The 22,211-nt window shown below is 41.4% G+C and overlaps 1 protein-coding gene across 45 annotated transcripts in view; it reads left to right on the top strand.

The window, feature by feature from the left end:
- Positions 1-22,211, top strand: part of EPB41L3 (erythrocyte membrane protein band 4.1 like 3) — a 233,040-nt gene that overhangs the window by 129,578 nt on the left and 81,251 nt on the right. For 31 of the 45 annotated variants that reach the window (XM_082699161.1, XM_082699135.1, XM_082699165.1 and 28 more), the window contains 2 exons: positions 13,458-13,657; positions 17,888-18,085. In XM_082699161.1, coding sequence (XP_082555287.1) covers positions 13,469-13,657; positions 17,888-18,085 — 387 coding nt within the window. In that variant the 5' untranslated portion in view covers positions 13,458-13,468. Of the gene's footprint in view, positions 1-13,457; positions 13,658-17,887; positions 18,086-22,211 lie in introns of those variants that run through there. The other 14 variants (XM_082699167.1, XM_082699150.1, XM_082699147.1 and 11 more) reach the window with 1 other exon arrangement.

Below are 22,211 nucleotides of genomic sequence, written 5' to 3'. Positions count from 1 at the left end.
ATTCTCAGACCTGTAAGGTACTCTTCCCCAGCCTCTGGAGTTCAGGAAACCCCATTTGGGAACTCAGCTGCTTTTGTCAGAGTGATCACAATCCAGACGTCCTAGAACAGAGCCTGAATTGGTTCTCTTGCCACCCTCTCTTATGGATTTAATTTGCGAGTAGTTTGTCCTCTCGGGAACTTGCTTCTCTTATTACTGCTATCCCTGAACTCTGTTCTTCGCTAATGTAAGCTCCCCCCCCCCCCCCAGTATATATAGCAGTCAGCTGCTTCTTTGGTTTATTGAAAAGTATTTAGAGGGCTTATGGGAATGACCAAATATTCTTGGTATTTCAGAGATACGTGTGATTTTATGCCCCGATGTTTGGTACCCATTGGATTAGGAAAAATGATGTGTTGACAAGATGGACATCCTCATAATCTTATCTCTGTCTATATTCTAAACGGTACTTGTTAATTTCTCTGCTTCACACTTAGCTCTAAACGTTTTTGAGCTTGAAAAGCTGAAAGCTTACCAAAAATAAACCAGGTTGCTCAGAAGTATTACAGAAACGAAGAGTGTTTCCTTCAGCTTTTTCGGATAATCTGGGTATTGCTTCAGTGAGAAAAGCGTAATTGAGTCAGTTAATGAAGCCTTCAGCTGAGGGTGCGGTGGTGGGGCGGCAGGCTTTATTGCTAGTGCCATGATTGCCTGCCCTAGTTGAGTTATGCCCTGGGGGCCCGTGGGTGAGATCAGTATCTGTGCTCTTCTTTTTTTTTTTTTAAAGATTTTATTTATTTATTTGACAGAGAGATCACAAGTAGACAGAGCAGCAGGCAGAGAGAAAGAGGGAAGCAGGCTCCCTGCCAAGCAGAGAGCCGGATGCAAGGCTTGATCTGAGGACCCTGAGATCATGACCCGAGCCGAAGTCAGAGGCTTAACGCACTGAGCCATCCAGGCGCCCCTGTCATTTTTTATCTTCAAGGACAGAATTTTTGTAGATTTCATGTTAATACAACAGTACCTCTAGCCCTCAGGAATCCTAGAATTTCAGAATTTTAGAACAGAAGAGAAGACATATTCCATTGAGGTCACAGAACATGTGGCCCCCTTGAGGCCAGTTTGTGTCCTCCTGGCCCAGCAGGGTGCCTCTCCTGCACTTTGTTTTATCCCTGATTTCCCTTTATCCTCCTGAAGTAGCCTGTGATTTTTTTACTTGCACCCAATGCTTAAAACTAGTCATTTCACTTGGGACAGAAGGTTTGTGATGATTTTTCTATCAGATGAGGCTTCTTTCCCGAGGAAGCCCTCTGTACCCCTGCAGGCTTGTTGATAGCCCCCTTCTCTGGACTGGCTTCTCACAACCTGGGCGCCGTGGTTGGTTGCTTCTCGGGGGTCACCTGTCAGTGTGTACACTCCTTGAAGCCGGGGACTGTGGGTTTTTTGTTTTTTTTTTTTATCTTGTTTCTTAAATTCCCAACTCTGAATTGTAGATGTGCTGTCGTGACATTTTTGTCTCCATAAAGATGGATCTTGGTAATCCTGGAAGGTTTGCAGTCATCATGGTAAAAGTAATTTTTGAATGATCGTGTCATCTTCATAGAAATCCCAGCTTTCTGCTTCTATAATCATAAAGCCAGCCAATAGGAGTTGGTACGTTGGCTTGTAACAGTTGAAGTTAGTATGGCCAAAAAGCTTATTTGAGAAAAAGAAAACAAAACAAAACTCTCTAGCATCCCTGCTGCTAGTCAGAAACACTCAGCATCTCAACTCTGTTAAGTTTTTGAAGATACTTGGTAGGGGCCGGTCCTGAATCCCATTGTTTCATGCTTTGAGGAGTAACTCATCTTCTGTTGCCCCCATCGAGGCCTCCTTGCTTTATCAAATTGGCCTAATTTTGAGCTGAAACAATGAAAAAGTCCAGCTGACCCCTTCTGATGTTAGTGATCCTTGTGGCCGCCAGCGAGGTGGTCTGGGCAATGCCACGAAGTCTCTTTGGCCCGATCAGACAGCCTTGCAGGACCTGGCTTCCGCCTGGCCTCTCTTGTCGCCCCTCAACACTCCCCACACACCCCTTATGTTCCAGCCGCAGCAGACCGCATGCTCTCACACAAGTAAGTTCTGCTGATTTTTCACACTGCCCTTGTCTGGTTAGTAACCTCTGGATAGAACTCTCTGCTGTCTTCTTCCTTTGCGCACAATTCCAGACGTGCAGTTGACTGGCATTGGGAGTCTACATTGTAGACTGAATTGGGAGTAAGGAGAGGGGCGCTCTTCCAATCCCTAGCGTGAGCAGCCGCGCAGATGGAAACCCTCCTACTGAAGTGGGGAAGACTGCAGTAGAGCAGAGTGTGTCGGGGCATCAAGGGTTTGGAAGGAAATGTGTTCAGTTCAGGTGCCTCTGAGATAGCCAGGTAAGCGAGGTGGGAAGTCGAATTGTATATATGGATTTGTAGCTCAGAGAGGTTCCAAATTGAGGAATTTTATTTTGTAGTTGTCATTATATTTGAAGTGAAGTGGAGGAGCTCTCCAAGAAAGAGGGTGTGGAGAATGTGATGGACCCCAAGGAGCCAGCAAATTTAGAAAGGAAACGGGAAACGGGCCATAAAGGGGCCAAGGGATATGAGAAAAGGTAGTCAGAACAGGTAGAAGGAAAATCAAGAGTGTCCAAAGCAGAGAATTCAAGGATGAGAAGGGAGGTCACCTGGGATTTACTGGCTTGTAGGGAAGTTATTGGTAACCTTACTTAGTAAGGTGTCCTAGAATAATCGGGGACACTCTGAAGAGTGAGTGGGAGGGAGAGCGTGGTTGGTGACCAGGTGGAACAACAGTTCCTTCCAAAGCATGGTTCTAAAGAATAATGAAGAGGTAGGACTCATTCTCTCCCCACTGGAGGGGGAGGGGTGGTGGGTTCAGAAGAGTGGAGTGTAAGTGAGTCCAAGAGCAGGCTGACTTGCTTTCCTGTATTGTTGCTTTGACTGTGGTTTTTGTTTTTTAAGATGGATGGTATGAGGGCTCTTCGTCGTCGTCTTCTTCTTCTTCTTCTTCTACTCATAGGCAGAATCCAGTAGAAGTGCCAGGGGATAGTACCATCTTACAGTTGGTTCACAATTGATGGTGGATACTATTCTGTAGTCACAAATAACTGACATTTATATATTAGCCTCTTTTCTCCTATGAATTTATATTTGAAATAGAAGAGGAAAAAAGCTTGCTTTTTTAAAAAAGTTCATCCATTTTAGTCTTAAATCCCTGAAGACAGGTCAATAGTATAAAGATGGTTTTTTTTGTTTGGTTGGTTTTTTGTTTTTGGAAAGTGCTTGATTATTCAGTAGGAATCCTGTTCTATGCATAAATGACAGATACGTACATTGAGCATTTTCCTGCACGAAGTCCTTGCTAGGTTGGTGTCTTTTTTTTTTTTTTTAAGATTTTATTTATTTATTTGACAGATCACAAGTAGGGAGAGAGGCAGGCAGAGAGAGGAGAGAGGAGGAGGCAGGCTCCCTGCTGAGCAGAGAGCCTGATGTGGGGTTCCATCCCAGGACCCTGGGATCATGACCTGAGCTGAAAGCAGAGGCTTTAACCCCCTGAGCCACCCAGGTGCCCTGTAGGTTGGTATCTTCTAATATGACTGAATTTTAGTATCAGCAAGAGAGGGAGGTAAATTTGAATAGAAAAGCTAATTAAGTAGTCATGTAGTTGGGAGATGGAGATTTTACAATGCTACTTCTAAAAGTGGAAAAGATGAGGAGAAATTGACTTTTTTTCTTCTATGGAATAGAAAATTAGAGGTGAAAAGGAACAAAGGCATGACCAGTTTTTATAGGTGAAACAAACTGGGGATTGGGATTGTGACTTCATTCGTACCTGCGTGGATCCCCTTGGAAGCTCATCACTATTTCTTAATTTCTTAGTCATTTACTAAATCTCTCCCTGGGAGAGGCATTTACTAAATCTCTCCCTGCGAGAGGCATGAATATAGTGCCAGTTTCTTAAAAAATGGAGGATTCCTCTTGCCCCCTTATTGGAATACTCAAAGAAAGTCTTGACTTCAACTTTTAGGCTTCAGAGTTTCCAGAAGTCTAAGCCTTTGTTTTTTAGTTGAGGTAGAACCCAGCTGATAATGTAAACTTAGTTTCAAGAAAGGGCAGAGTTCAAGCCAAAACATTATGTGTCGTCTCTGTTTAGAATTACAAGCAATGGTGTTCGCTTCTAGTAACTGAAATCATTGACAGCTCTGTTTAATCCGAAGTGAATATATGAGAAGAAGAGGGAACGTTGGACAGCAGTAGAGTTTAGTGAGCTACAAAAGGAGGTGTGCGACTTTAAGTGGCAAAGGTCATCCAGGAAAGCGAGGAATAAGCATAAGAAGAGCCAAACAAGGGGCGCCTGGGTTGCTCAGTGGTTAAAGCCTCTGCCTTCGGCTCAGGTCATGATCCCAGAGTCCTGGGATCAAGCCTCACATCGGGATCTCTGCTCAGCAGGGAGCCTGCTTCCTCCTCCTCCCTCTCTCTGCCTACCTCTCTGCCTACTTGTTATCTGTCTGTCAAATAAATAAAAATCTTAAAAAAAAAAAAAAAGCCAAACAAACAAAAACAAGGCAGTGCAAATATCCTACAAATTTGCTTTAAGAAAATGTTTTGGCATTTGGGTACAAGACTAGAAGTGTCCACTCTAAAATTATGAAAATAATGAGTTAAAAGTGCTATATTTAGATGCTTAAGTTTTTAATTGTTTGCCATTTAAAAATCAGTTCCTCACTCGCTTGTATCGGCGCATGGGTAGGGAAGAAGACCTAAACCTTTTGGAAACTGGATTTACCGATGTAGTCTGTCGATGCTCATTACCTCTAGGTATAGTATGACGCCCTTTCAGATATGTGGAGTTACGTATGGATTCTCTTGAGACTCCAGAATGAAGAAGCCTTACATTTTTAAGGTTTATTGCTCTACCATCTCTCAGCCACCATGAAAGCTTTATTTTATTACAATTAGTCAAGAAATGGCAATGATTTTCATTCATTATATTATGCATGTAGTGCTGGGGAAAATAATATGCTTCGGAAATATTTGACAAGTGCATTGGTGTTTATTCAAGGTTTGAGGTTCTGTGACTTAGGTTATCTATGACAGGTAAGGTATCATATGGCATGTTTGTGGGTAGAAAATAATGGTAGGTTATTTTATTTATATAGTTGATAGGTGGTTGCTGGGTTCTCTTTTGCATTTTTATTCGGCTTTTGTAGAGTGGGCAGTCTGCCTTAGGGACAAGTCATGAAATCAAAGAGAAAAGCAGGTCGCAGAATGGTTTCATGACAGCATAATAACACTGACACTCAATATTGGGATGCTTTTGTACTGATCTTTCTCTTTTAGTTCATGTTTATTTATTTATTAAGGTCCTGTGTTTAGAAAGATTCCTGTTTTAACATGCATTGGACAGCGTTTTAAAGTTTGGAGTGCATGGAAACGTCCACCCCAGGGAAGTCTGTACTAAAACCACATCTGTGTAAAAACTTCTAATGTTTACAAAGACAAGGAGACTGAAAGAAGGTCATGAAAGAGGTGGGAGACTTCTGTAAGAAGACAAACCGTGAGAAGATCTCGAGTTTGGGGTCTTCCACTCCCTTCCCCACACCCACCGCACTCAGTCATTACTAATTTCCAGGCTGAACCCCTTGTTTCATGGAAGAGGAAGCAGGAGGCCAAAGAAATTGTCTGTCATCCACCCTAACACATGACAACTCATTTGCTGCTGATTTTTTTCACGTATTAGAGCTATAAAGATTGTACAGAGATTTTAAAGTGAAATGAACTAAAATGTTCATATTTTGAGATGTGATTCTGGTTTTGCTTCAGTAACCATTTTGATATCTAATTATTAAGTTAGAGCTATTTGCCGAAACACAGATGATAGGAAATCTCAAATATGATACTCATAGAAAATATGTGATATCGAAGGTAGCCAACATTTTAAAAAATATGATTTCTATGCAAGAACTGCCCTTTGGGAAAGAAAATTAAACATTTTTTAAAGGTTTTATTTATTCATTAGAGAGAGAGAGAGACAGAGGGAGAAGCAGGCTCCCCATGGAACAGGGAGCCCAACCTGGGATTCCCAGGACCCTGGGATCATGACCTTAGCTGAAGGCAGACACCCAACTTACTGAGCCACCCAGGGGCCCCTAAGCATCTTTTAAAAATGTACTTTTTTTTATTAGTCATTTGCATTTTATTTTTTTATTTTATGATTTCATGACTCTGGGTACTCTTAACAGAGATTCTCTAAACCACTTAAATATTTTCTTTTTGAGTTTTTGGAAAACACGTTGACCTGCTGGTAAAAGCATTAGCATGTGATCAGACCAAGATAGCACCTATTACTTGTAGGGAGATTTCAGCTCTGAAAGATGTAACTGAGTTCTCTTTTCCATTAAATATAGAAAAGCTTACTTTTTCTCACTTGAGAGATTTTACAAAGCTTAAAGACTATAAGGAACAGTTATTACACATTCATGTATATAGGTGGATATGATGATAATGGGGTTGTTTTATTAGTTCTTCAAATAATTATTCAAATACCTACGATGGTCCAGGTACTGTGTTGCTACTGGCACCACATGTAGAGTAGGTATGTAAAAAGGGAATGCCTCTCTCAAGCTGACACTTGAGGAATGGGGAGTTGGCCACTTGAAGAGCACAGGAAAGAATGTTCTCACAGAGAATACCATGTCTAAAAAACCTAGAGGCAGAAAATCTTGTTGGGCTTTGCCAACTAAATGGAGATCATGTGGCCAGACCATTGTGGGAGAGACGGGTAGGCACTGCCACTGGGCATGGATCCGGTGTTGAGGCCTAGGCTTGTGCTGGAAGGCCATGGCAATTAAGAGTTTGGATTTTTCTTCAAACACATTGGGAAGCTATTAACATGAGTGCTATGACTAGATTTATGTTTTATGAAGATCAGAATAGAAATGGGCAGGAATAGACAGGGAAGAGGAGGTTTATTAGGGAGTTTGGGAAAGAAATAATAGCTTGCATGTTGGCAGGGGGACCAAGTCAAGATATAGTTTGGAAATCTATATTTTTATATAGGTATTTGTGTATGTATGTGCAAAATTATATATTTTGCAAAACTTTACATCCTATTTTAGAGAAAGTAAGGAAAAGAAAATCTCAGGGCTGATTTCTGGAATTCTGACTTAAAGGAATGGCATTGCCATTTAGTGGAGTGAGGAAGGAGAGGGAAGAGAGGAACGGACTTGGGAGAGAAAAATCTAGAGGTACTTGTGAGCTGTCAGTGAGGAATGTCAAGTGGGCAGTTGGGTTTAAACCTCAGAACAGAGGTTCAGACCAGAGGTATGAGTCTATAAGCACTTGGCTTCTGGAGGTATTTAAAGCCCTGGGAAAGCATAGCATTAGCTGGGAGAAAATACCAAGTGAGAAGAGGAGAGAGCCTGAACGGAGTTTTCCAGGAGATTCCCACTTGTCGAGGCTGGATAAGAAGTAGTCTATAAAAGAGAATGAGGAGGTATAGCCTGAGAGATAGGAGAAAAGCTGGGCGGTGTGGTGTGTTATGAACCCCAAGGGAGGGAAACCTGCTGACAAGGAAATTCTCATCACCTGGGCCGGGGCTGCTAATAGGTGAAATGAGATGAGGACAGAAAAGTGTGTGTGGTCTGTGGCGCTGTTCACCTCAGTGGGGGTCAGACTGGAGTTCTTGCAGGGAGAGGGGAAGGGAGGAAGTAGAAGACAGTGAGGTCAACAAAAATTTTTTTATTATTTTTATTAACATATAAAGTATTATTTGCCCCCATGGGTGCAGATCTTTGAATCGTCAGGCTTACACACTTCACAGCACTCACCACAGCACATACCCTCCCAAATGTCCATCACCCAGCCACCCTATCTCTCCCCCTCCCAGCAACCCTCAGTTTGTTTTGTGAGATTAACATCTCTTACGGTTTGTCTCTCTCTCTATCCCATCTTGTTTCATTTTTGCCGTCCCTACCCCACAAACTCCCCTCTCTGCCTCTCAGATTCCTCATATCAGGGAGATCATATGATAATTGTATTTCTCTGATTGACTTATTTCACTTAGCATAATACCCTCTAGTTCCATCCACGTTGTTGCAAATGGCAAGATTTCATTTCTTTTGATGGCTGCATAGTATTCCATTGTACATATATACCTCATCTTCTTTATCCATTCATCTGTTGATGGACATCTAGGTTCTTTCCATAGTTTGGCTATTGTGGACATTGCTGCTATAAACATTTGGGTGCACATGTCCCTTTCTCCAGCTTCTTTAAGTGTAGGGTTAGGTTGTGTACTTGAGACCTTTCTTGTTTCTTGAGAAAGTCTTGTATTGCTATATACATTCCACTCAGGACCACCTTTGCTGTGTTCCACAGATTTTGAACTGTTGTGTTTTCATTTTCATTTATTTCCATGAATTTTTTCAATTCTTCTTTAATTTCCTGGTTGACCCATTCATTCTTTAGTAGGATACTCTTTAGCCTCCATGTATTTGAGTTCTTTCCCACTTTCCTCTTGTGGTTGAGTTCTAGCTTCAGAGCATTGTGGTCTGAAAATATGCAGGGAATGATCCCAATTTTTTGGTACCAGTTGAGACCTGATTTGTGACCCAGGATGTGATCTATTCTGGAAAATGTTCCACGTGCCCTAGAGAAGAATGTGTATTTTCTTGCTTTGCAGTGGAATGTTCTGAATATATTTGTGATGCCCATCTGGTCCAGTGTGTCATTTAAGGCCTTTTATTTCCTTGCTGATCTTTTGCTTGGATGATCTGTCCATTTATAATGAGGGTGGTGTTAAAGTCCCCTACTATTACTGTATTATTGTCGATATGTTTCTTTGATTTTGTTATTAATTGGTTTATATAGTTGGCTGCTCCCATGTTAGGGGCATAGATATTTAAAATTGTTAGATCTTCTTGTTGGGCAGACCCTTTGAGTATGATATAGTGTCCTTCCTCATCTCTTATTGTTGTCTTTGGCTTAAAATCTAATTTATCTCATACAAGGATCGTCACCCCAGCTTTCTTTTGATGTCCATTAGCAGGGTAAATTGTATTCCACCCCCTCACTTTAAATCTGGGGGTGTCTTTGGGTCTAAAATAAGTTTCTTATAGACAGCATATTGATGGCTTTTGATTTTTTTATCCATTCTGATACCCTGTGTCTTTTGATTGGGGCATTTAGCCCATTTACATTCAGGGTAACTATTGAGAGAGATTAATTTAGTGCCATTGTATTGCCTGTAAGGGGACTGTTACTGTGTATTGTCTCTTTTCCTTTGCGGTCTACTACTTTTAGGCTTTCTCTTTAGGACCCCTTTCAGTATTTCTATAGGGCTAGTTTGGTGTTTGCAAATTCTTTTAATTTTTTGTTTGTCCTGGAAGCTTTTTAATCTCTCTTTTTAATTTTTTTTCTCTCTTATTTTCAGTGATAGCCTAGCTGGATATAGTATTCTTGGCTGCATATTTTTCTCATTTAGTGCTCTGACTATATCATGCCAGTTCTTTCTGGCCTGCATGGTCTCTGTGGATAAGTCTGCTGCCAATCTAATATTTCTACCATTGTATGTTATAGACTTCTTGTCCTGAGCTGCTTTCAGGATTTTCTCTTTGTCACTAAGAATTGTAAGTTTTACTATTAGATGATGGGGTGTGGACCCATTTTTATTGATTTTGAGGGGGGTTCTCTCGGCCTCCTAGATTTTGATGCTTGTTCCCTTTACCGTATTAGGGAAATTCTCTACTATAATTTGCTCCAGTATACTCCAATATTATTATTATTCTGGAATCCCAATTATTCTAATACTGTTTCATCTTACGGTATCGCTTCTCCCTCAAATTCTCCCCTTGTGGTCTACTAGTAGTTTGTCTCTCTTTTGCTCAGCTTCTTTATTCTCCATCATTTGCTCTTCTATATTTCAACAAATTATTTTGAGAAGCTGTAAGTGGAAAGCAGAGAAATATGGTCTAGCTGATGGAGAATGTGAGATGGACGGAAGGCTATTTCTTTTAAGGAGATGGGAACCCTTAGAGCATGACTATATTTTGGTAGAATTTTATTCTGGAGAATATGTATTAGATTGGCCCTGAGAAAGCATAGTGAGGTTCAAGGAAGACAAATGAATTTCTGGAACAGTCCCGAGCAGTTGAGCTGTGCTCCGTGAGTTCATCCAGGGGCCCAGGTTGGAAGGGGTGGCCTTGGCATCCTTCTGAATTTGAGGCCTCCATAACTGAATCTGTGATGAGCAGGTAGATCAGTTTTTTCCGGGCCAATGAGGAAAGGAAACCTTGGGCATGTGCCCTTGCCTTTATGAAGATGACCTAAACACTGCAAACATATTCTCTCTTTTCTCATTGGTCCAGACCTCATCACCTGACCTCAACTTGCTATGGTCTCAAGCTGGGTGAAGGAATGCCAGCTTAAACAATGTTTAATTACAATAAGGAAGATGGAGAAAATGTATTGTCCTTGGGGTGAGGAGAGGGGTTGGATTAAAATATATTTACTTCTGATTTGGAGCACCTGGGTGGCTCAGTTGCTTAAGCGACTGCCTTTGGCTCAGGTCATGATTTCAAGGTCCTGGGACCAAGTCCTGCATCAGGCTTCCTGTTCAGAGGGGAACCTGCTTCTCCCTCTTCTACTCTCCCTGCTTATGCTGTCTCTGTTAAATAAATAAAATCTTAAAAAAAAAAAACCTTAAAAACATATTTATTTCTGTTTCTAAGCCATAGGCAGTGCTTGACTTACATTTGGCACTTAATTGAGAGTTTAGCAAATTGAATTGACTATTAAAATTGACCCTCTCCCTTCTAAAAGGTTGAATTTGATTGTAGGCTCTGGATTACACCATAATACCACCTTTCCTTCTCTCTGTTTTTTCTGTGGACTTAATGCTTTCTAGTAAAAGCATACAAAAGGGAATATAATATTTACTTTGAAGATTTGCTTAAAAATCTAAAACATAAAAGGAAAAAAGAAAATGTGTTCATTTTATTTGGATCACTATCTTGTTCAGTGTTTGGTCTTGATATTTACATATGCTTTGGGCAACTGAGCACATGCCAAGTTGCTATGTCTTTTAGTCAACAGAAAGGATGACTGGTGATTGTAAATAGGATTGTAGGTTAGAAACATGGATGTAGCATTTAGCTTATGACATAGATTGGTATTTGTATGCTCCCTCTTCTTGAAGTTATTAAACATTCTCCAGTCCGTGTTGCGAAAACAGAACTAAATGGTGATTTTGCTATGGAGTAGTATTTTGCATAATTCCATATTATACTAACGGGTGTATCATTTGCTTAGAGTGTTACACTAGCCCTTTGTTCCTGATATTTTTACCATAAAATTAGGAAAGGAAATCATATGACAGTCTGGGATATTTGTTTTTGAAATAGTTATCATCTACCTAAGATAAGAAATGACTTAAAATGACATGGTAGCCACCGGCACGGCTCCTGTCTTGCTGTTTTTGGCAAAAAACTGCTATAGGCATAGTGGCATGCCCATTAAGAGGGGGAGGAAGGAGCCCCCAGGAAGTAAGTTCTTTGGTTATGGTCAGGTTCCATTCCCTCATTTGACACATGTGGAAACTAAGGCACAAAATACTGAAGTGTCTTGACTAGCAAACTATTACAAGATGGTGGTTCTATTTTAGAAGGTATTTTCAGGTGTAAGAAAAGATTATTATATAATATATTAAGCTATGTCATGTGAATCCCTCATTAGCTGAGACAAACTCCTCTTTGAACTGTCAGGGGGAACAGGAGGAAGTCAGGAAGAAGCTGCAAGTTTTCACTGGTGACACGGAGGGAGAGGTGAGGCTCCCAGCCTCCCTGCAGCCCCGCCCAGGGCTTGTCCAGTGTGGAACCCATTCCACGTCACCAGCAAAGCCTTTGCTTTGACTTTGCCTTTGTCACTGTTCACTCAAAAAGGGCGGGCAGGATTCTGAGAAAGCAGAGGAAGGGCGCTTGCTCATGCAAGGATGGCGGGTTTCAGGGGTTCCGGAGGCAGAGCAGGGGCTCTGGGTAGAGATAGGAAGGGAGAGGGAAAGAGAAAATGGTTTCTGTTATTAGATTATCCTTCCCAGATGGAGATCCAGCTGATGCAGAAGATTCATTGCTCTGAAATTAAATGTGTCTAAGATATGTAGTCATCTACATATTTGACTGGCCATCTGTGGCAAAAATCTAATAGGAGTAAAACCTGGGATCATTAAAAATAAGTGTTGATCCAGGATCGATAATGAACTCCTCAAACTCAACACACACGAAACGGGCAAACATATCAAAAAATGGGCAGAAGATGTGAACAGACACTTCTCCAATCAAGACATACAAATGGCTATCAGACACATGAAAAAATGTTCATCATCATTAGCCCTCAGGGAGATTCAAATTAAAACCACATTGAGATATCACCTTACAACAGTTAGAATGGCCAAAATTAGCAAGACAGGAAACAACATGTGTTGGAGAGGATGTGGAGAAAGGGGAACCCTCTTCCACTGTTGATGGGAATGCAAGTTGGTGCAGCCACTTTGGAGAACAGTGTGGAGATTCCTCAAGAAATTAAAAATAGAGCTTCCCTATAACTCTGCCATTGCACTCCTGGGTATTTACCCCAAAGATACAGATGTCGTGAAAAGAAGGGCCATCTGTACCCCAATGTTTATAGCATCAATGACCATGGTCGCCAAACTGTGGAAAGAACCAAGATGCCCTTTAATGGACGAATGGATAAGGAAGATGTGGTCCATATACATTATGGAGTATTATGCCTCCATCAGAAAGGATGAATACCCAACTTTTGTAGTAACATGGACGGGACTCGAAGAGATTATGCTGAGTGAAATAAGTCAAGCAGAGAGAGTCAATTATCATATGGTTTCACTTCTTTGTGGAGCATAATAAATATCATGGAGGACAAGGGGTGTTAGAGAGGAGAAGGGAGTTGGGGTAAATTGGAAGGGGGAGGTGAATCATGAGAGACTATGGACTCTGGAAAACAATCCCTTCCTATCTCTACCCATTTGAAGTGGCAGGGGGGTGGGAGGTTGGGGTACCAGGTGGTGGGTATTATAGAGGGCACGGATTGCATGGAGCACTGGGTGTGGTAAAAAAATAATGAATACTGTTTTTCTGAAAATAAATAAATTGAAAAAATTAAAAAAATAAACATCAAGCTACAAGAAAGTTAAAAAAAAAATAAGTGTTGACTTCTAGTTAAATGTTGATTTTTTGAAGTATCTTTGCGGTAAGTGGACATTGTCTGTTAGGGTTGTGCAGTAGGAAGGATCCTGTTGGATTGCGTGTATGTTTCCCTTTTTTGACTGTGGTCCTGTGTAGCCTTTCCCCGTAGCATCCTGGTTTGGTGCCTAGTTTTTGTGAAGGTAATTACACCAACTGATGGGACCTTGACATTTTTTGTTTGCAGAACAATCAACCATGACGACCGAATCTGGCTCAGACTCGGAATCCAAGCCGGAGCAGGAGGCCGAGCCCCAGGAGGCAGCGGGGGCGCAGGGGCACGCAGGGGCGCCGCAGGGGCCGGGGCCCGAACCCAGCGGTGAGGAGCAGCACCAGGCCCTAGAGCAGTTCCAGGCCGCGGCACACAGCACCCCCGTGAGGAAGGAGGTGAGCCCCGGGACCCAGGCGGCCAACCTGGTCCCTCGCACCTGCTGGCATCACCCAGAAAACCACTTCAGGAATGTTTACTGACCTTTGCTAGGGTCTGGGCTGACCTTGGTCTCCTAGCACTAGGGGGAACTATGAGGGGTCATCTGTTTTCCCCTTCTGGCCCCAGACAGATGGGAATTTATGCTGTTTTAAGACTTTCAGTGAATGACATTCCACAACCTTGCTTGGTAACGCCTTCATTTGATTAAAGCACTTAAACCCACACTGAAATCTTGGTGGCAGGTTATTGGTTTTATCTGGGAAGGTTAGACACCATGCCAATGGCTTTAAATAGCCTCCTAATTTTTATTCAGGCTGGAGTTTGAGTTCTTTTAATTCTTCCCAGGGGTCACTCTGATCCTGATGTTGCCAGCTACTTCGAGTGAATGTTCAGGTGGGTCTCCTTTCCCTCCCTCAGGTGCGTGTGTGTTCAACTCTATAATTGAGTCATAGTTCAGTTGTCACAGGTAATGTGACTATTTCTTTTAGAAGCTTTCATACCAAATAGTGTGGCCTATACTTGGGCTTTGAATGAATCCATATTTAAAGTATTTTGGCTTGAAACTTCAAACCTGAAATGAACATGTGTCAGGGTATCCACTCATGCTATGGTAAGCAAATCTGGGAGTCCCTGCAAATGATTGCCCTTTTTCTAAGTTGGAAGTATATGTGTCAAGCTAGAAATTATAGAAGACCTTGAGAGAAGAGACACGAAATCAGCGTGTTAGTGAAATTCTTTGGAAGGCACAACACAGTATTATAACATTAAACTACGTTTACAACCTGATTATTTCTTTTCTCCCTGGTATTTATGTTCTGCTTTGAAGCAGTATTCAAAATAACATTTATTTTCATGTTCTGTAGATAGATGCTGTGTCTGATCTAAAATGTTTCACGATGGGGAGCTGGAGGTCATCCTTCCAACTTATTAAACAAAATCTAAGGAGCCATTGTTGTCATCACGGTTTTCCTTTACCTTTTCTTTCTTTCTTTCTTTCTTTCTTTCTTTCTTTCTTTCTTTCTTTCTTTCTTTCTTTCTTTTCTTTCTTTCTTTCATTTATTTATTTATTGAGATATGAGGATGGTGGTGTTTTGATTGTTTTTAAACCTTCAGAAACTTACAATTACTAGGCTGGGTATTTTTTTCCGCCCCGTTCTTTCCTCTTAACTCTGAAATGAAATAATGTGAGAGTGGGAGATAATTGTTCAGAAGAAAGAATTTCTGGGCCAAGACGTGATGTGATACATGTATTTTATTTTCTGTATTTATTTTCAGATGTCTGAAACAAAATGAGAGAAATGATACTAAAGCACTCTGAGGGGAAGGTAGCTGGCTGAGGAGTCAGGAGGACCAGTGACTCCTGCCTCTTCCCCGGGTATTTTAGTTACCTCAGAGATCTCAGAGAACGCAATCAGCCTCTGAGCCTCCGCTTCCTCGTTCACAAGATGAAGGGATCAGAAAAGACCGTTTTCTCAGGTTTTTCTGCTCTGGGCTTCTTTGATTCATACTAGGATCCCAGTTATGCTGGAGGTGAAGTACGTTTTGGTGACGATGAAAACATGGGCTTGGCCAAATTTGAATTCCAGGCTATTGTTTTACGGGGAATTGTGGAGACTATGCCCTTGCCCTTTTCTCTCCCATGTGTAAATGAGGGTGAGGAGACCTGGATGTCTGCCTCCCAGAGCTGTCATGAGGATTCCATGAAACAGAGGAGTTGCTGAAAGCATTGATACTGATATTTTTAAATTGTAATGAATTATATGTGACCGTAGTGGATGTTTCATTTGAGGTCCTTGGTCTCCTCAAGCTGTTGAAAACAGATGCGTGAGAGGCGCAGTGATGGGGTTTGTGCTTTAAGCGTTTTTGGAAACAACACCTCCCTTTGAGTGCTGGTGGTTTCAGGGGTGCCTGGAGTTGACCTAAAATGAGCCCAGAAAGCTTTGTCTCATACAGATTTTATTAGAGGAAAAATGAAATTTCATCTTCCCCAATACAGAGTAAAAGTTGATTCCAGGTAGGGAGGTTTAAATAAAAACATAGCTTCTGTTGACTTTGCCTGGGATGAGATGAAAATGTGAATTAAAAGTGCAGAAATCTTGGCACGCCTGGATGGCACAGTTGATAAAATATCTGACTCTTGGTTTCAGCTCAGGTCGTGCTCTTAAGGTCCTGAGATCGAGCCCCCCCCACCAGTCTTGGAGCTTAAGATTCTCTTTCTCCTTCTCCTTCTGCCCTTCCCAACTCATTCTCTCTCTCTAATATAAATAAACCTTTAAAAAATGCTAAAGTCTTATGTAAGTTAGAAGCACTTAGCAAATATATGATATAAAATTCCAAGGTTTTGTGGTACCGGGGTAGCTCAGGTAATCAGCCGACTCTAGATTTCGGCTCAGGTCATGGATTGTGAGATTGAGCTCTGTGTCTAGTTCTGTCCTCGGCAGGGAATCTGTTTGAGATTCTCTTTCTCCTTCTGCCCCTCCCCCCAAGCTTGTTCTTCCTTGCTCTAAGTAAAATAAAGAAATCTTAAGGAAAAAAAAAAATTCCAAGGTTACCAAACTTCTTCAACTAGCTTAAGGCCAAAATTGTTTGACTTTTTTGCAGCACTATTTTAATACTTGGATATGAAAGACTAATAGTCACCCCCTCCCCCCAAAAAAAGTTGGACCAAGTTGGTAGAGCAGGTTTTCTTTTATTTACTTGTTTTAGCTACCTCTAGCCTTCTCAACTATTCTGGCCTTTGAAGTTGTTTTTTCAGTTCTTTTCATGGTCTCTTCACTCAGCAAATTGGTCTTTTTATTCTAAAGAACTTCACACAACTTTGCTCTGAATTCCTCTATGAAGTAGTGGAGGAAGGGACTGTTTTTATAATCCAAAGGGAAAAACCAGATAGAAAATGCCTTTATGAGCACAGAAATCCATACCTAAAATCCAAAATAAATATATACCAGAAGATAATTTTGTGATTAGAGCATCATAAAATTGTAGTCACTAATAAGAAAAAAAAGTTGAAGTGAGAAACCTAAGTAAATGTTTATTGTCAAAATCATGTACTTTTTAGCTACTAGGAGAATAGTATGTTTATGAGAGAAGAAAATTCAAGCTCACTCAAGGGGCATAAATTGAATTTCACAACATGTCTTTCTTTGGTCTGTCAGTGTTCATTTGCAGACTAGTGGAAATGATAGTCTGGCCCATGAGTTGAATTTGCACATTAATACCAATGGTGTTTATTTAATAGAAGAAAGTATTGTATGGTGACAGATGCTAGCTACACTTGTGGTGAGCACAACATAATGCATAGGGTGTTTAATCACTATTTTGGACAAGTGACACTATGTGTAATGTTGTGTCAATTGTACTTAATGTAATACGTGTATGTAAACAGACATAGATTAAAGAAGGAGGTGACACTGTCTCTGCACAGAGAGATTTCCAGGCGTATTTATTGATTCAAGGGAGAATTTAACTATTCCTTAGGACATCGTCTGCCAATTCTTAGTCTAGCCTGGGCTCCGTTGCTGTGCTTTGAAAGCAGATTAAAGCTTTTGGACAGATTTGATCTGCTCTTACACTGGCTCATTACAGTGACGGGGGAAACGGACAAAGGAGGATTACTTTGTGATGAATTTCAGTGCTGCTGGCTTCATTGAATTGATTTAGAGCAGAATCAGATATTTTAATAGTTGTAACATTACTGAGAAGATTAATACTTGTAGCTCTCCAGGCCTTAAAGTTGATCAGATATCTTCTATGTATATGGAGTGATGTGGGTCATAGAATATAGAAGGATCCAGTGAATGAAGGAAATAGAGTGCAGTGGATAAAATCTAAATGATTTAAAGACGGTGCTGGCTAATAGTGCCTTTTCAAAAAGTCAAGAGTCCATTTGTATCCCCCTTTGCTTAGTGAAGTGTTGATGGCACTTGCTAACTCCGTGTTTCTAAATTAAACCCTCAAGTCAAACTGAAATGAAGCCCCACTGGTAGATTTAAATGGCAAAAGTTATGTAGGTGAAAGCATTAGCATGATAAATATCCGTGTATACGTAAATGTCCATTCACAGTCTCCTGATCTAGACCTCTCCTCCTTAGGAAAGTATATGTCTACAGGGTTCTGCTCTTGCCTGAGCAATGCAGTGTTTATTTCCTGTCTTGCAGTGAACTCTGTTCGTTGTTTGCTCTTCACAGGTCACTGACAAGGAACGGGAGTTCGCTGCCGGGGCTGCGAAACAGCTAGAGTATCAGCAACTGGAAGACGATAAACTTTCTCAAAAGTCATCTAGCAGTAAGCTATCTCGATCTCCATTAAAGATTGTCAAAAAGCCTAAAAGCATGCAGTGCAAAGTGATACTTCTAGATGGGTCAGAATACACCTGTGACGTGGAGGTAAGTGCATATTTAAATTTTGGGGGGGGGGGCGGGGGGGTCCAAATATTGAGAACTGGAGAGTGTTGGTATAAGACATAGAAGATGCATTCTTGTTTTTAGAACCCTGGAAAGTTATTCAGTCCGTTTTTCAATACAAAATTCTTCCCAGAGTCTCTAATAGGAAATCAAATTACTGAAAGAACTTATAACGTCTACGAAATGGTACAATCAAAAGAAAAATCTTAATTAAAAAAAAAATTTCCAACACTTTCCATGGTAGGATAAAAAAATGGGGGCCTTCAAAAATCAAGTTTTTCTTTAATATCTTATGAGCTATCATTTCAATGAATTTACTTTTTCTACTTGAGTAGTTTTACTTCTTCTATTCAGATAATTTCATTTTTCTACTTTGTTATTTAATAGTATCTTTTTTACTTGCATCATTGCAACTTTTAATTGGTAGGAACTTGTAAATTTCTGTACATAGCCTTGGTAGATTGGTAGGATCATTTGAACCGTGACTGTCCTCCTCTTAGAGTCATTTTTTAAATGTACATCGCGTATAGCCTGAGTGTAAAAGGGTCTACTATCCTTTGTTCTTTTGCAAAGAATGCGAAAATCCCTCTCCGAAGAGCAGTTGAATGAGTTTCATCAGAGATGGTTAGCACAGCCAGGTTAACAGAGGAGAGCGACACAAACCCAAACCCGTCCGTAGCAGGGGAGATGGGTGGCTTCTCCCTGTGTCACGGAGAACACATAAAGGACCTGAACTGAAACCACAGGAGCGGGTCTGGGTGTGAGTGAGCCATAGCACCTTCTCCCCGTGGCTGGAAGGGGACAGTTTGCTCTTTTGGCAAGGTGATTTAGTTTCAGGTTGAACGTTTCCTTTTTCTTTTTATCATGTTCAGTTAGCCGCTGTCTGGTGTGTTTTTATCCCAAGAGCTTATGCCTCCCACGTCAGCTGCCTGCCCTTGGCCATGCAGACGTCACGCAGCCCTTCCCCCCAGCTCCTCCCATCACGTGTCTACACAGGGCACCTCTTCTGCTCTGTGTGCCCGAGGCTCTCCCGGGCGCCACAGGCAGTGTACATGTGTCATCGTGCCTTTCTAGTCCTCTGAAGACCCCACCAGCCCCAAGCCCACCCGATTTCCCTTGCTTCTCTCTCCTTTCTGCTTTCTCTGCACTCCCTCCTCATTCCTGTTCTGTTTCGCGTAAAGCCCTCCTGCACCCAGTCCTTTTCTTGGATCATAAGATTCAAATCCATTTCATGTTGATCTTGCCATTGATGGTAGGGTGGGATTGGTTTACTAATTTGCAGGAACATAGAGGAAAAAAATTTTTGAAAAGAAATTCTTAGATCAAAAGTTACTGTATCGTATATTAATTGATAGAGTTGTTGTCTCCCTGTCACCTGACAAATACTGATGGGCTGTGGCATGGAGGGCAAAGCATGTTCCGAAGGTCCTGTCTAAGGCGTGCCATGCACAGATCCATCTTTGACTTTTTTTTTGGCTTTGGCTTCGGCGGATTTCTGACCTCAGAGTGTCCGGTTACTGATTGAGAGCTTTATTCTTGAAATTGGGAGATCCAGGAACGTACTCCCACCTGGGTTTTACTCTGAAGCTTAAAGGACTTTTGTAGCCATGAGAGAGATCGTCCTTTGCCAGGGTGGATCCACTTTCTGGAAAAATTGATCTAAGTGAAGCTTTTTTTTAAATTTTGAGACAAGTCATTCTGTCGATTGTATTATTAATGGAATAAACAGGTTGACCTGGCCATTGTCTAGTCATGGCTACCAGAGCTTTCTAAAGGAGAATCTAAAAGTTTATAGTGTTTTGTGTGGGGGAATAGATGCCTCAGGGCTGAGTGATATACATGAAGTATTGATCGTGTGGCTAAACTTAATTTACAGCCCAAGCTTCTAATGTATTAGGGACATAATCTGTGTTGTGGAATTGAGAATTTTTATGTTGTGGTTAATTTTGGATTCAATTCAGTGTTGCTTTTAATGTCACTGTGAACATTTTGAGTGACATGGCAAGGCTGGTCAGTTATTTTCTTTTATAATTTTTTTTATAAAGTTGAGATTTTTTTTTTTTAAGATTTTATTTATTTGAGAGAGAGAAAGTGAGCACAAGTGTGTGTGTGTGGAGTGGGAGGGCAAAGGGAGAGGGAGAAGCAGGCTTCCTGCTGAGCAGGGAGCCCAAAACAGGGCTTGGTCCCTGGACCCTAGGATCATGACCTGAGCCGAAGGTGGACACTTAACTGACTGATCCACCAGGTGGCCCTGAAGTTGATAGATTCTTAAGAATTAACAGGGGCTCTTGGGTGGCTCAGTGGACTAAGCCTCTGCCTTTGGCTCCGGTCAGGATCTCAGTGTCCTGGGATCGAGTCCCACATTGGGCTCTCTGCTCAGTGGGGAGCCTGCTTCCCCCTCTCTGTCTCTGTCTGCCTCTCTGCCTACTCGTGATCTCTCTGTCAAATAAATAAATGAAATCTTAAAAAAAAAAAAATTAAGAGTAATTCTCTTTTCTCTGGGACACAAAATCCTTGGCCAGCAGAATATTTTCAGTTTTACAACAGACATTGGTAGTAGAGGAAAACTTGGTCACTACTGACTGACATACTTGTGGAGAAAACAGAGAAATTTGGGCACAGTAAAGTGAAATGGATTTCTTTGTTACTGACTCGTTAAAAAACAGATTGTGAATCAGCGATGTTCTTGAGGTGGCAACAAGATATAGCTGAAAACACATATTCAAAGTGACTCTTGATTTTAGATGGAAACTGGGGAACATAAAACCTTGGCTGGCAGGGTGCTTGGGGTATAGTAGGTAAATGGTGTTGAAAAACATTGCCCTAGGGAAGGTGTCCTTCAGTTTTGCTCTCCAGTACACAGAGTTTTCATCAACCTCTTGGATGAAGGCACATGCCTAACAAATAGCTGAACGATATTTTTAAGTGACTATCAGCCCACGTGCCAGAATCCGGGCTTCTCATGAAGTGGACAGTGTGTGACACGGAAGCAAGGTAGCGAGATAATGTTTAGTGGGAATGGAGGCCGGACTTCACTGTATAAGGATCACATGCAAAATAGAAACACGTTGGGGGAAAGGGTGGTCAGACTTAATAACAGTTTGGGTGAAACTAATCTTTGGGTTTAGGTCGATTACAGACTCAGCGTTAAGCGGCGGTGTGGTGTAGCTGTCAGAAACTTCCGGGTGGTCACTGTGGCTTGTGTGGAAGTGCAGTATGTGGTTTCCCCAAATGTGGCCAGCGCCCAGCACCCACCCCAGCCGGTTTTCCCGGCCTGAGAGATCCCATCCACTGTATCTTGCTCTTTAATTCATACAGGATAGCACTCTAAAGAGTGCGGACACAAGTGTGAAAACAGATTTATCTACTTGTAACCCATGTGATTTCAAGGAATGTTAGCTTTCTGAAGCTCAGTTTCCTCAGAAAAAATGGGAGTGAAAATACTTGCCTCAAAGAGCAATTTTTGAGAAGATTAAAGCAGATGCTTAATTTGACTACTTTCTACAACATAGCATATTCTTAATAAGTGGTAGCTTTTTAATAATGGGAATAACAGTGAACTCTGACTTGAGCTTTCTCAGCAGAGAGTTGTAGGATGGTGAGGGATCCGGAAACCTCTTGTGAAGAATGATTAGAGGTAGAATGTGTTGAATAAAGAAAACATTTTCACATGCCCCCTTCCAGATTTGGAGGGGACAGGATGGCTAATTCTAGTTATTTGGAAAAGTTGGCATGGAGTGTCTGTCATAACATACATAGTTTGCGTAAGGTATAGGGAGTAAAACTAAGGTAGAAGTTATGGGAGGTCCAAGTTTTAAGTAAACAGAAAATAAATGTTTCGTATTTTTGTATTATTGATGTCAGCCTTGTGAAAAGTGTTCTGCAGGAGGATTCCAGGAAAAACTGTAGGTGCATTTACGGAAGCCATCAGTCCCTTGGATGAGGTCTCAGACTAGACAACTTCCAACACCCCTTCCTAGTCTAAGATTCATGGAGAGAAAAGACTCAAAAATCTGAACCGAAAAAGCAGAAGTGCCTCCCTGATTCCTGTGCCCAACATGTACAGTGGTAGTTGAATGAAAAACAGAATGCAGGAGCCAGTAACATG

Source organism: Mustela nivalis (assembly GCF_964662115.1).
Source record: "Mustela nivalis genome assembly, chromosome: 14".
NCBI classification, from domain to species: domain Eukaryota; kingdom Metazoa; phylum Chordata; class Mammalia; order Carnivora; family Mustelidae; genus Mustela; species Mustela nivalis.
Note: the sequence above shows the minus strand (reverse complement) of the source record. Positions and strands in the feature narration are given on the sequence as shown.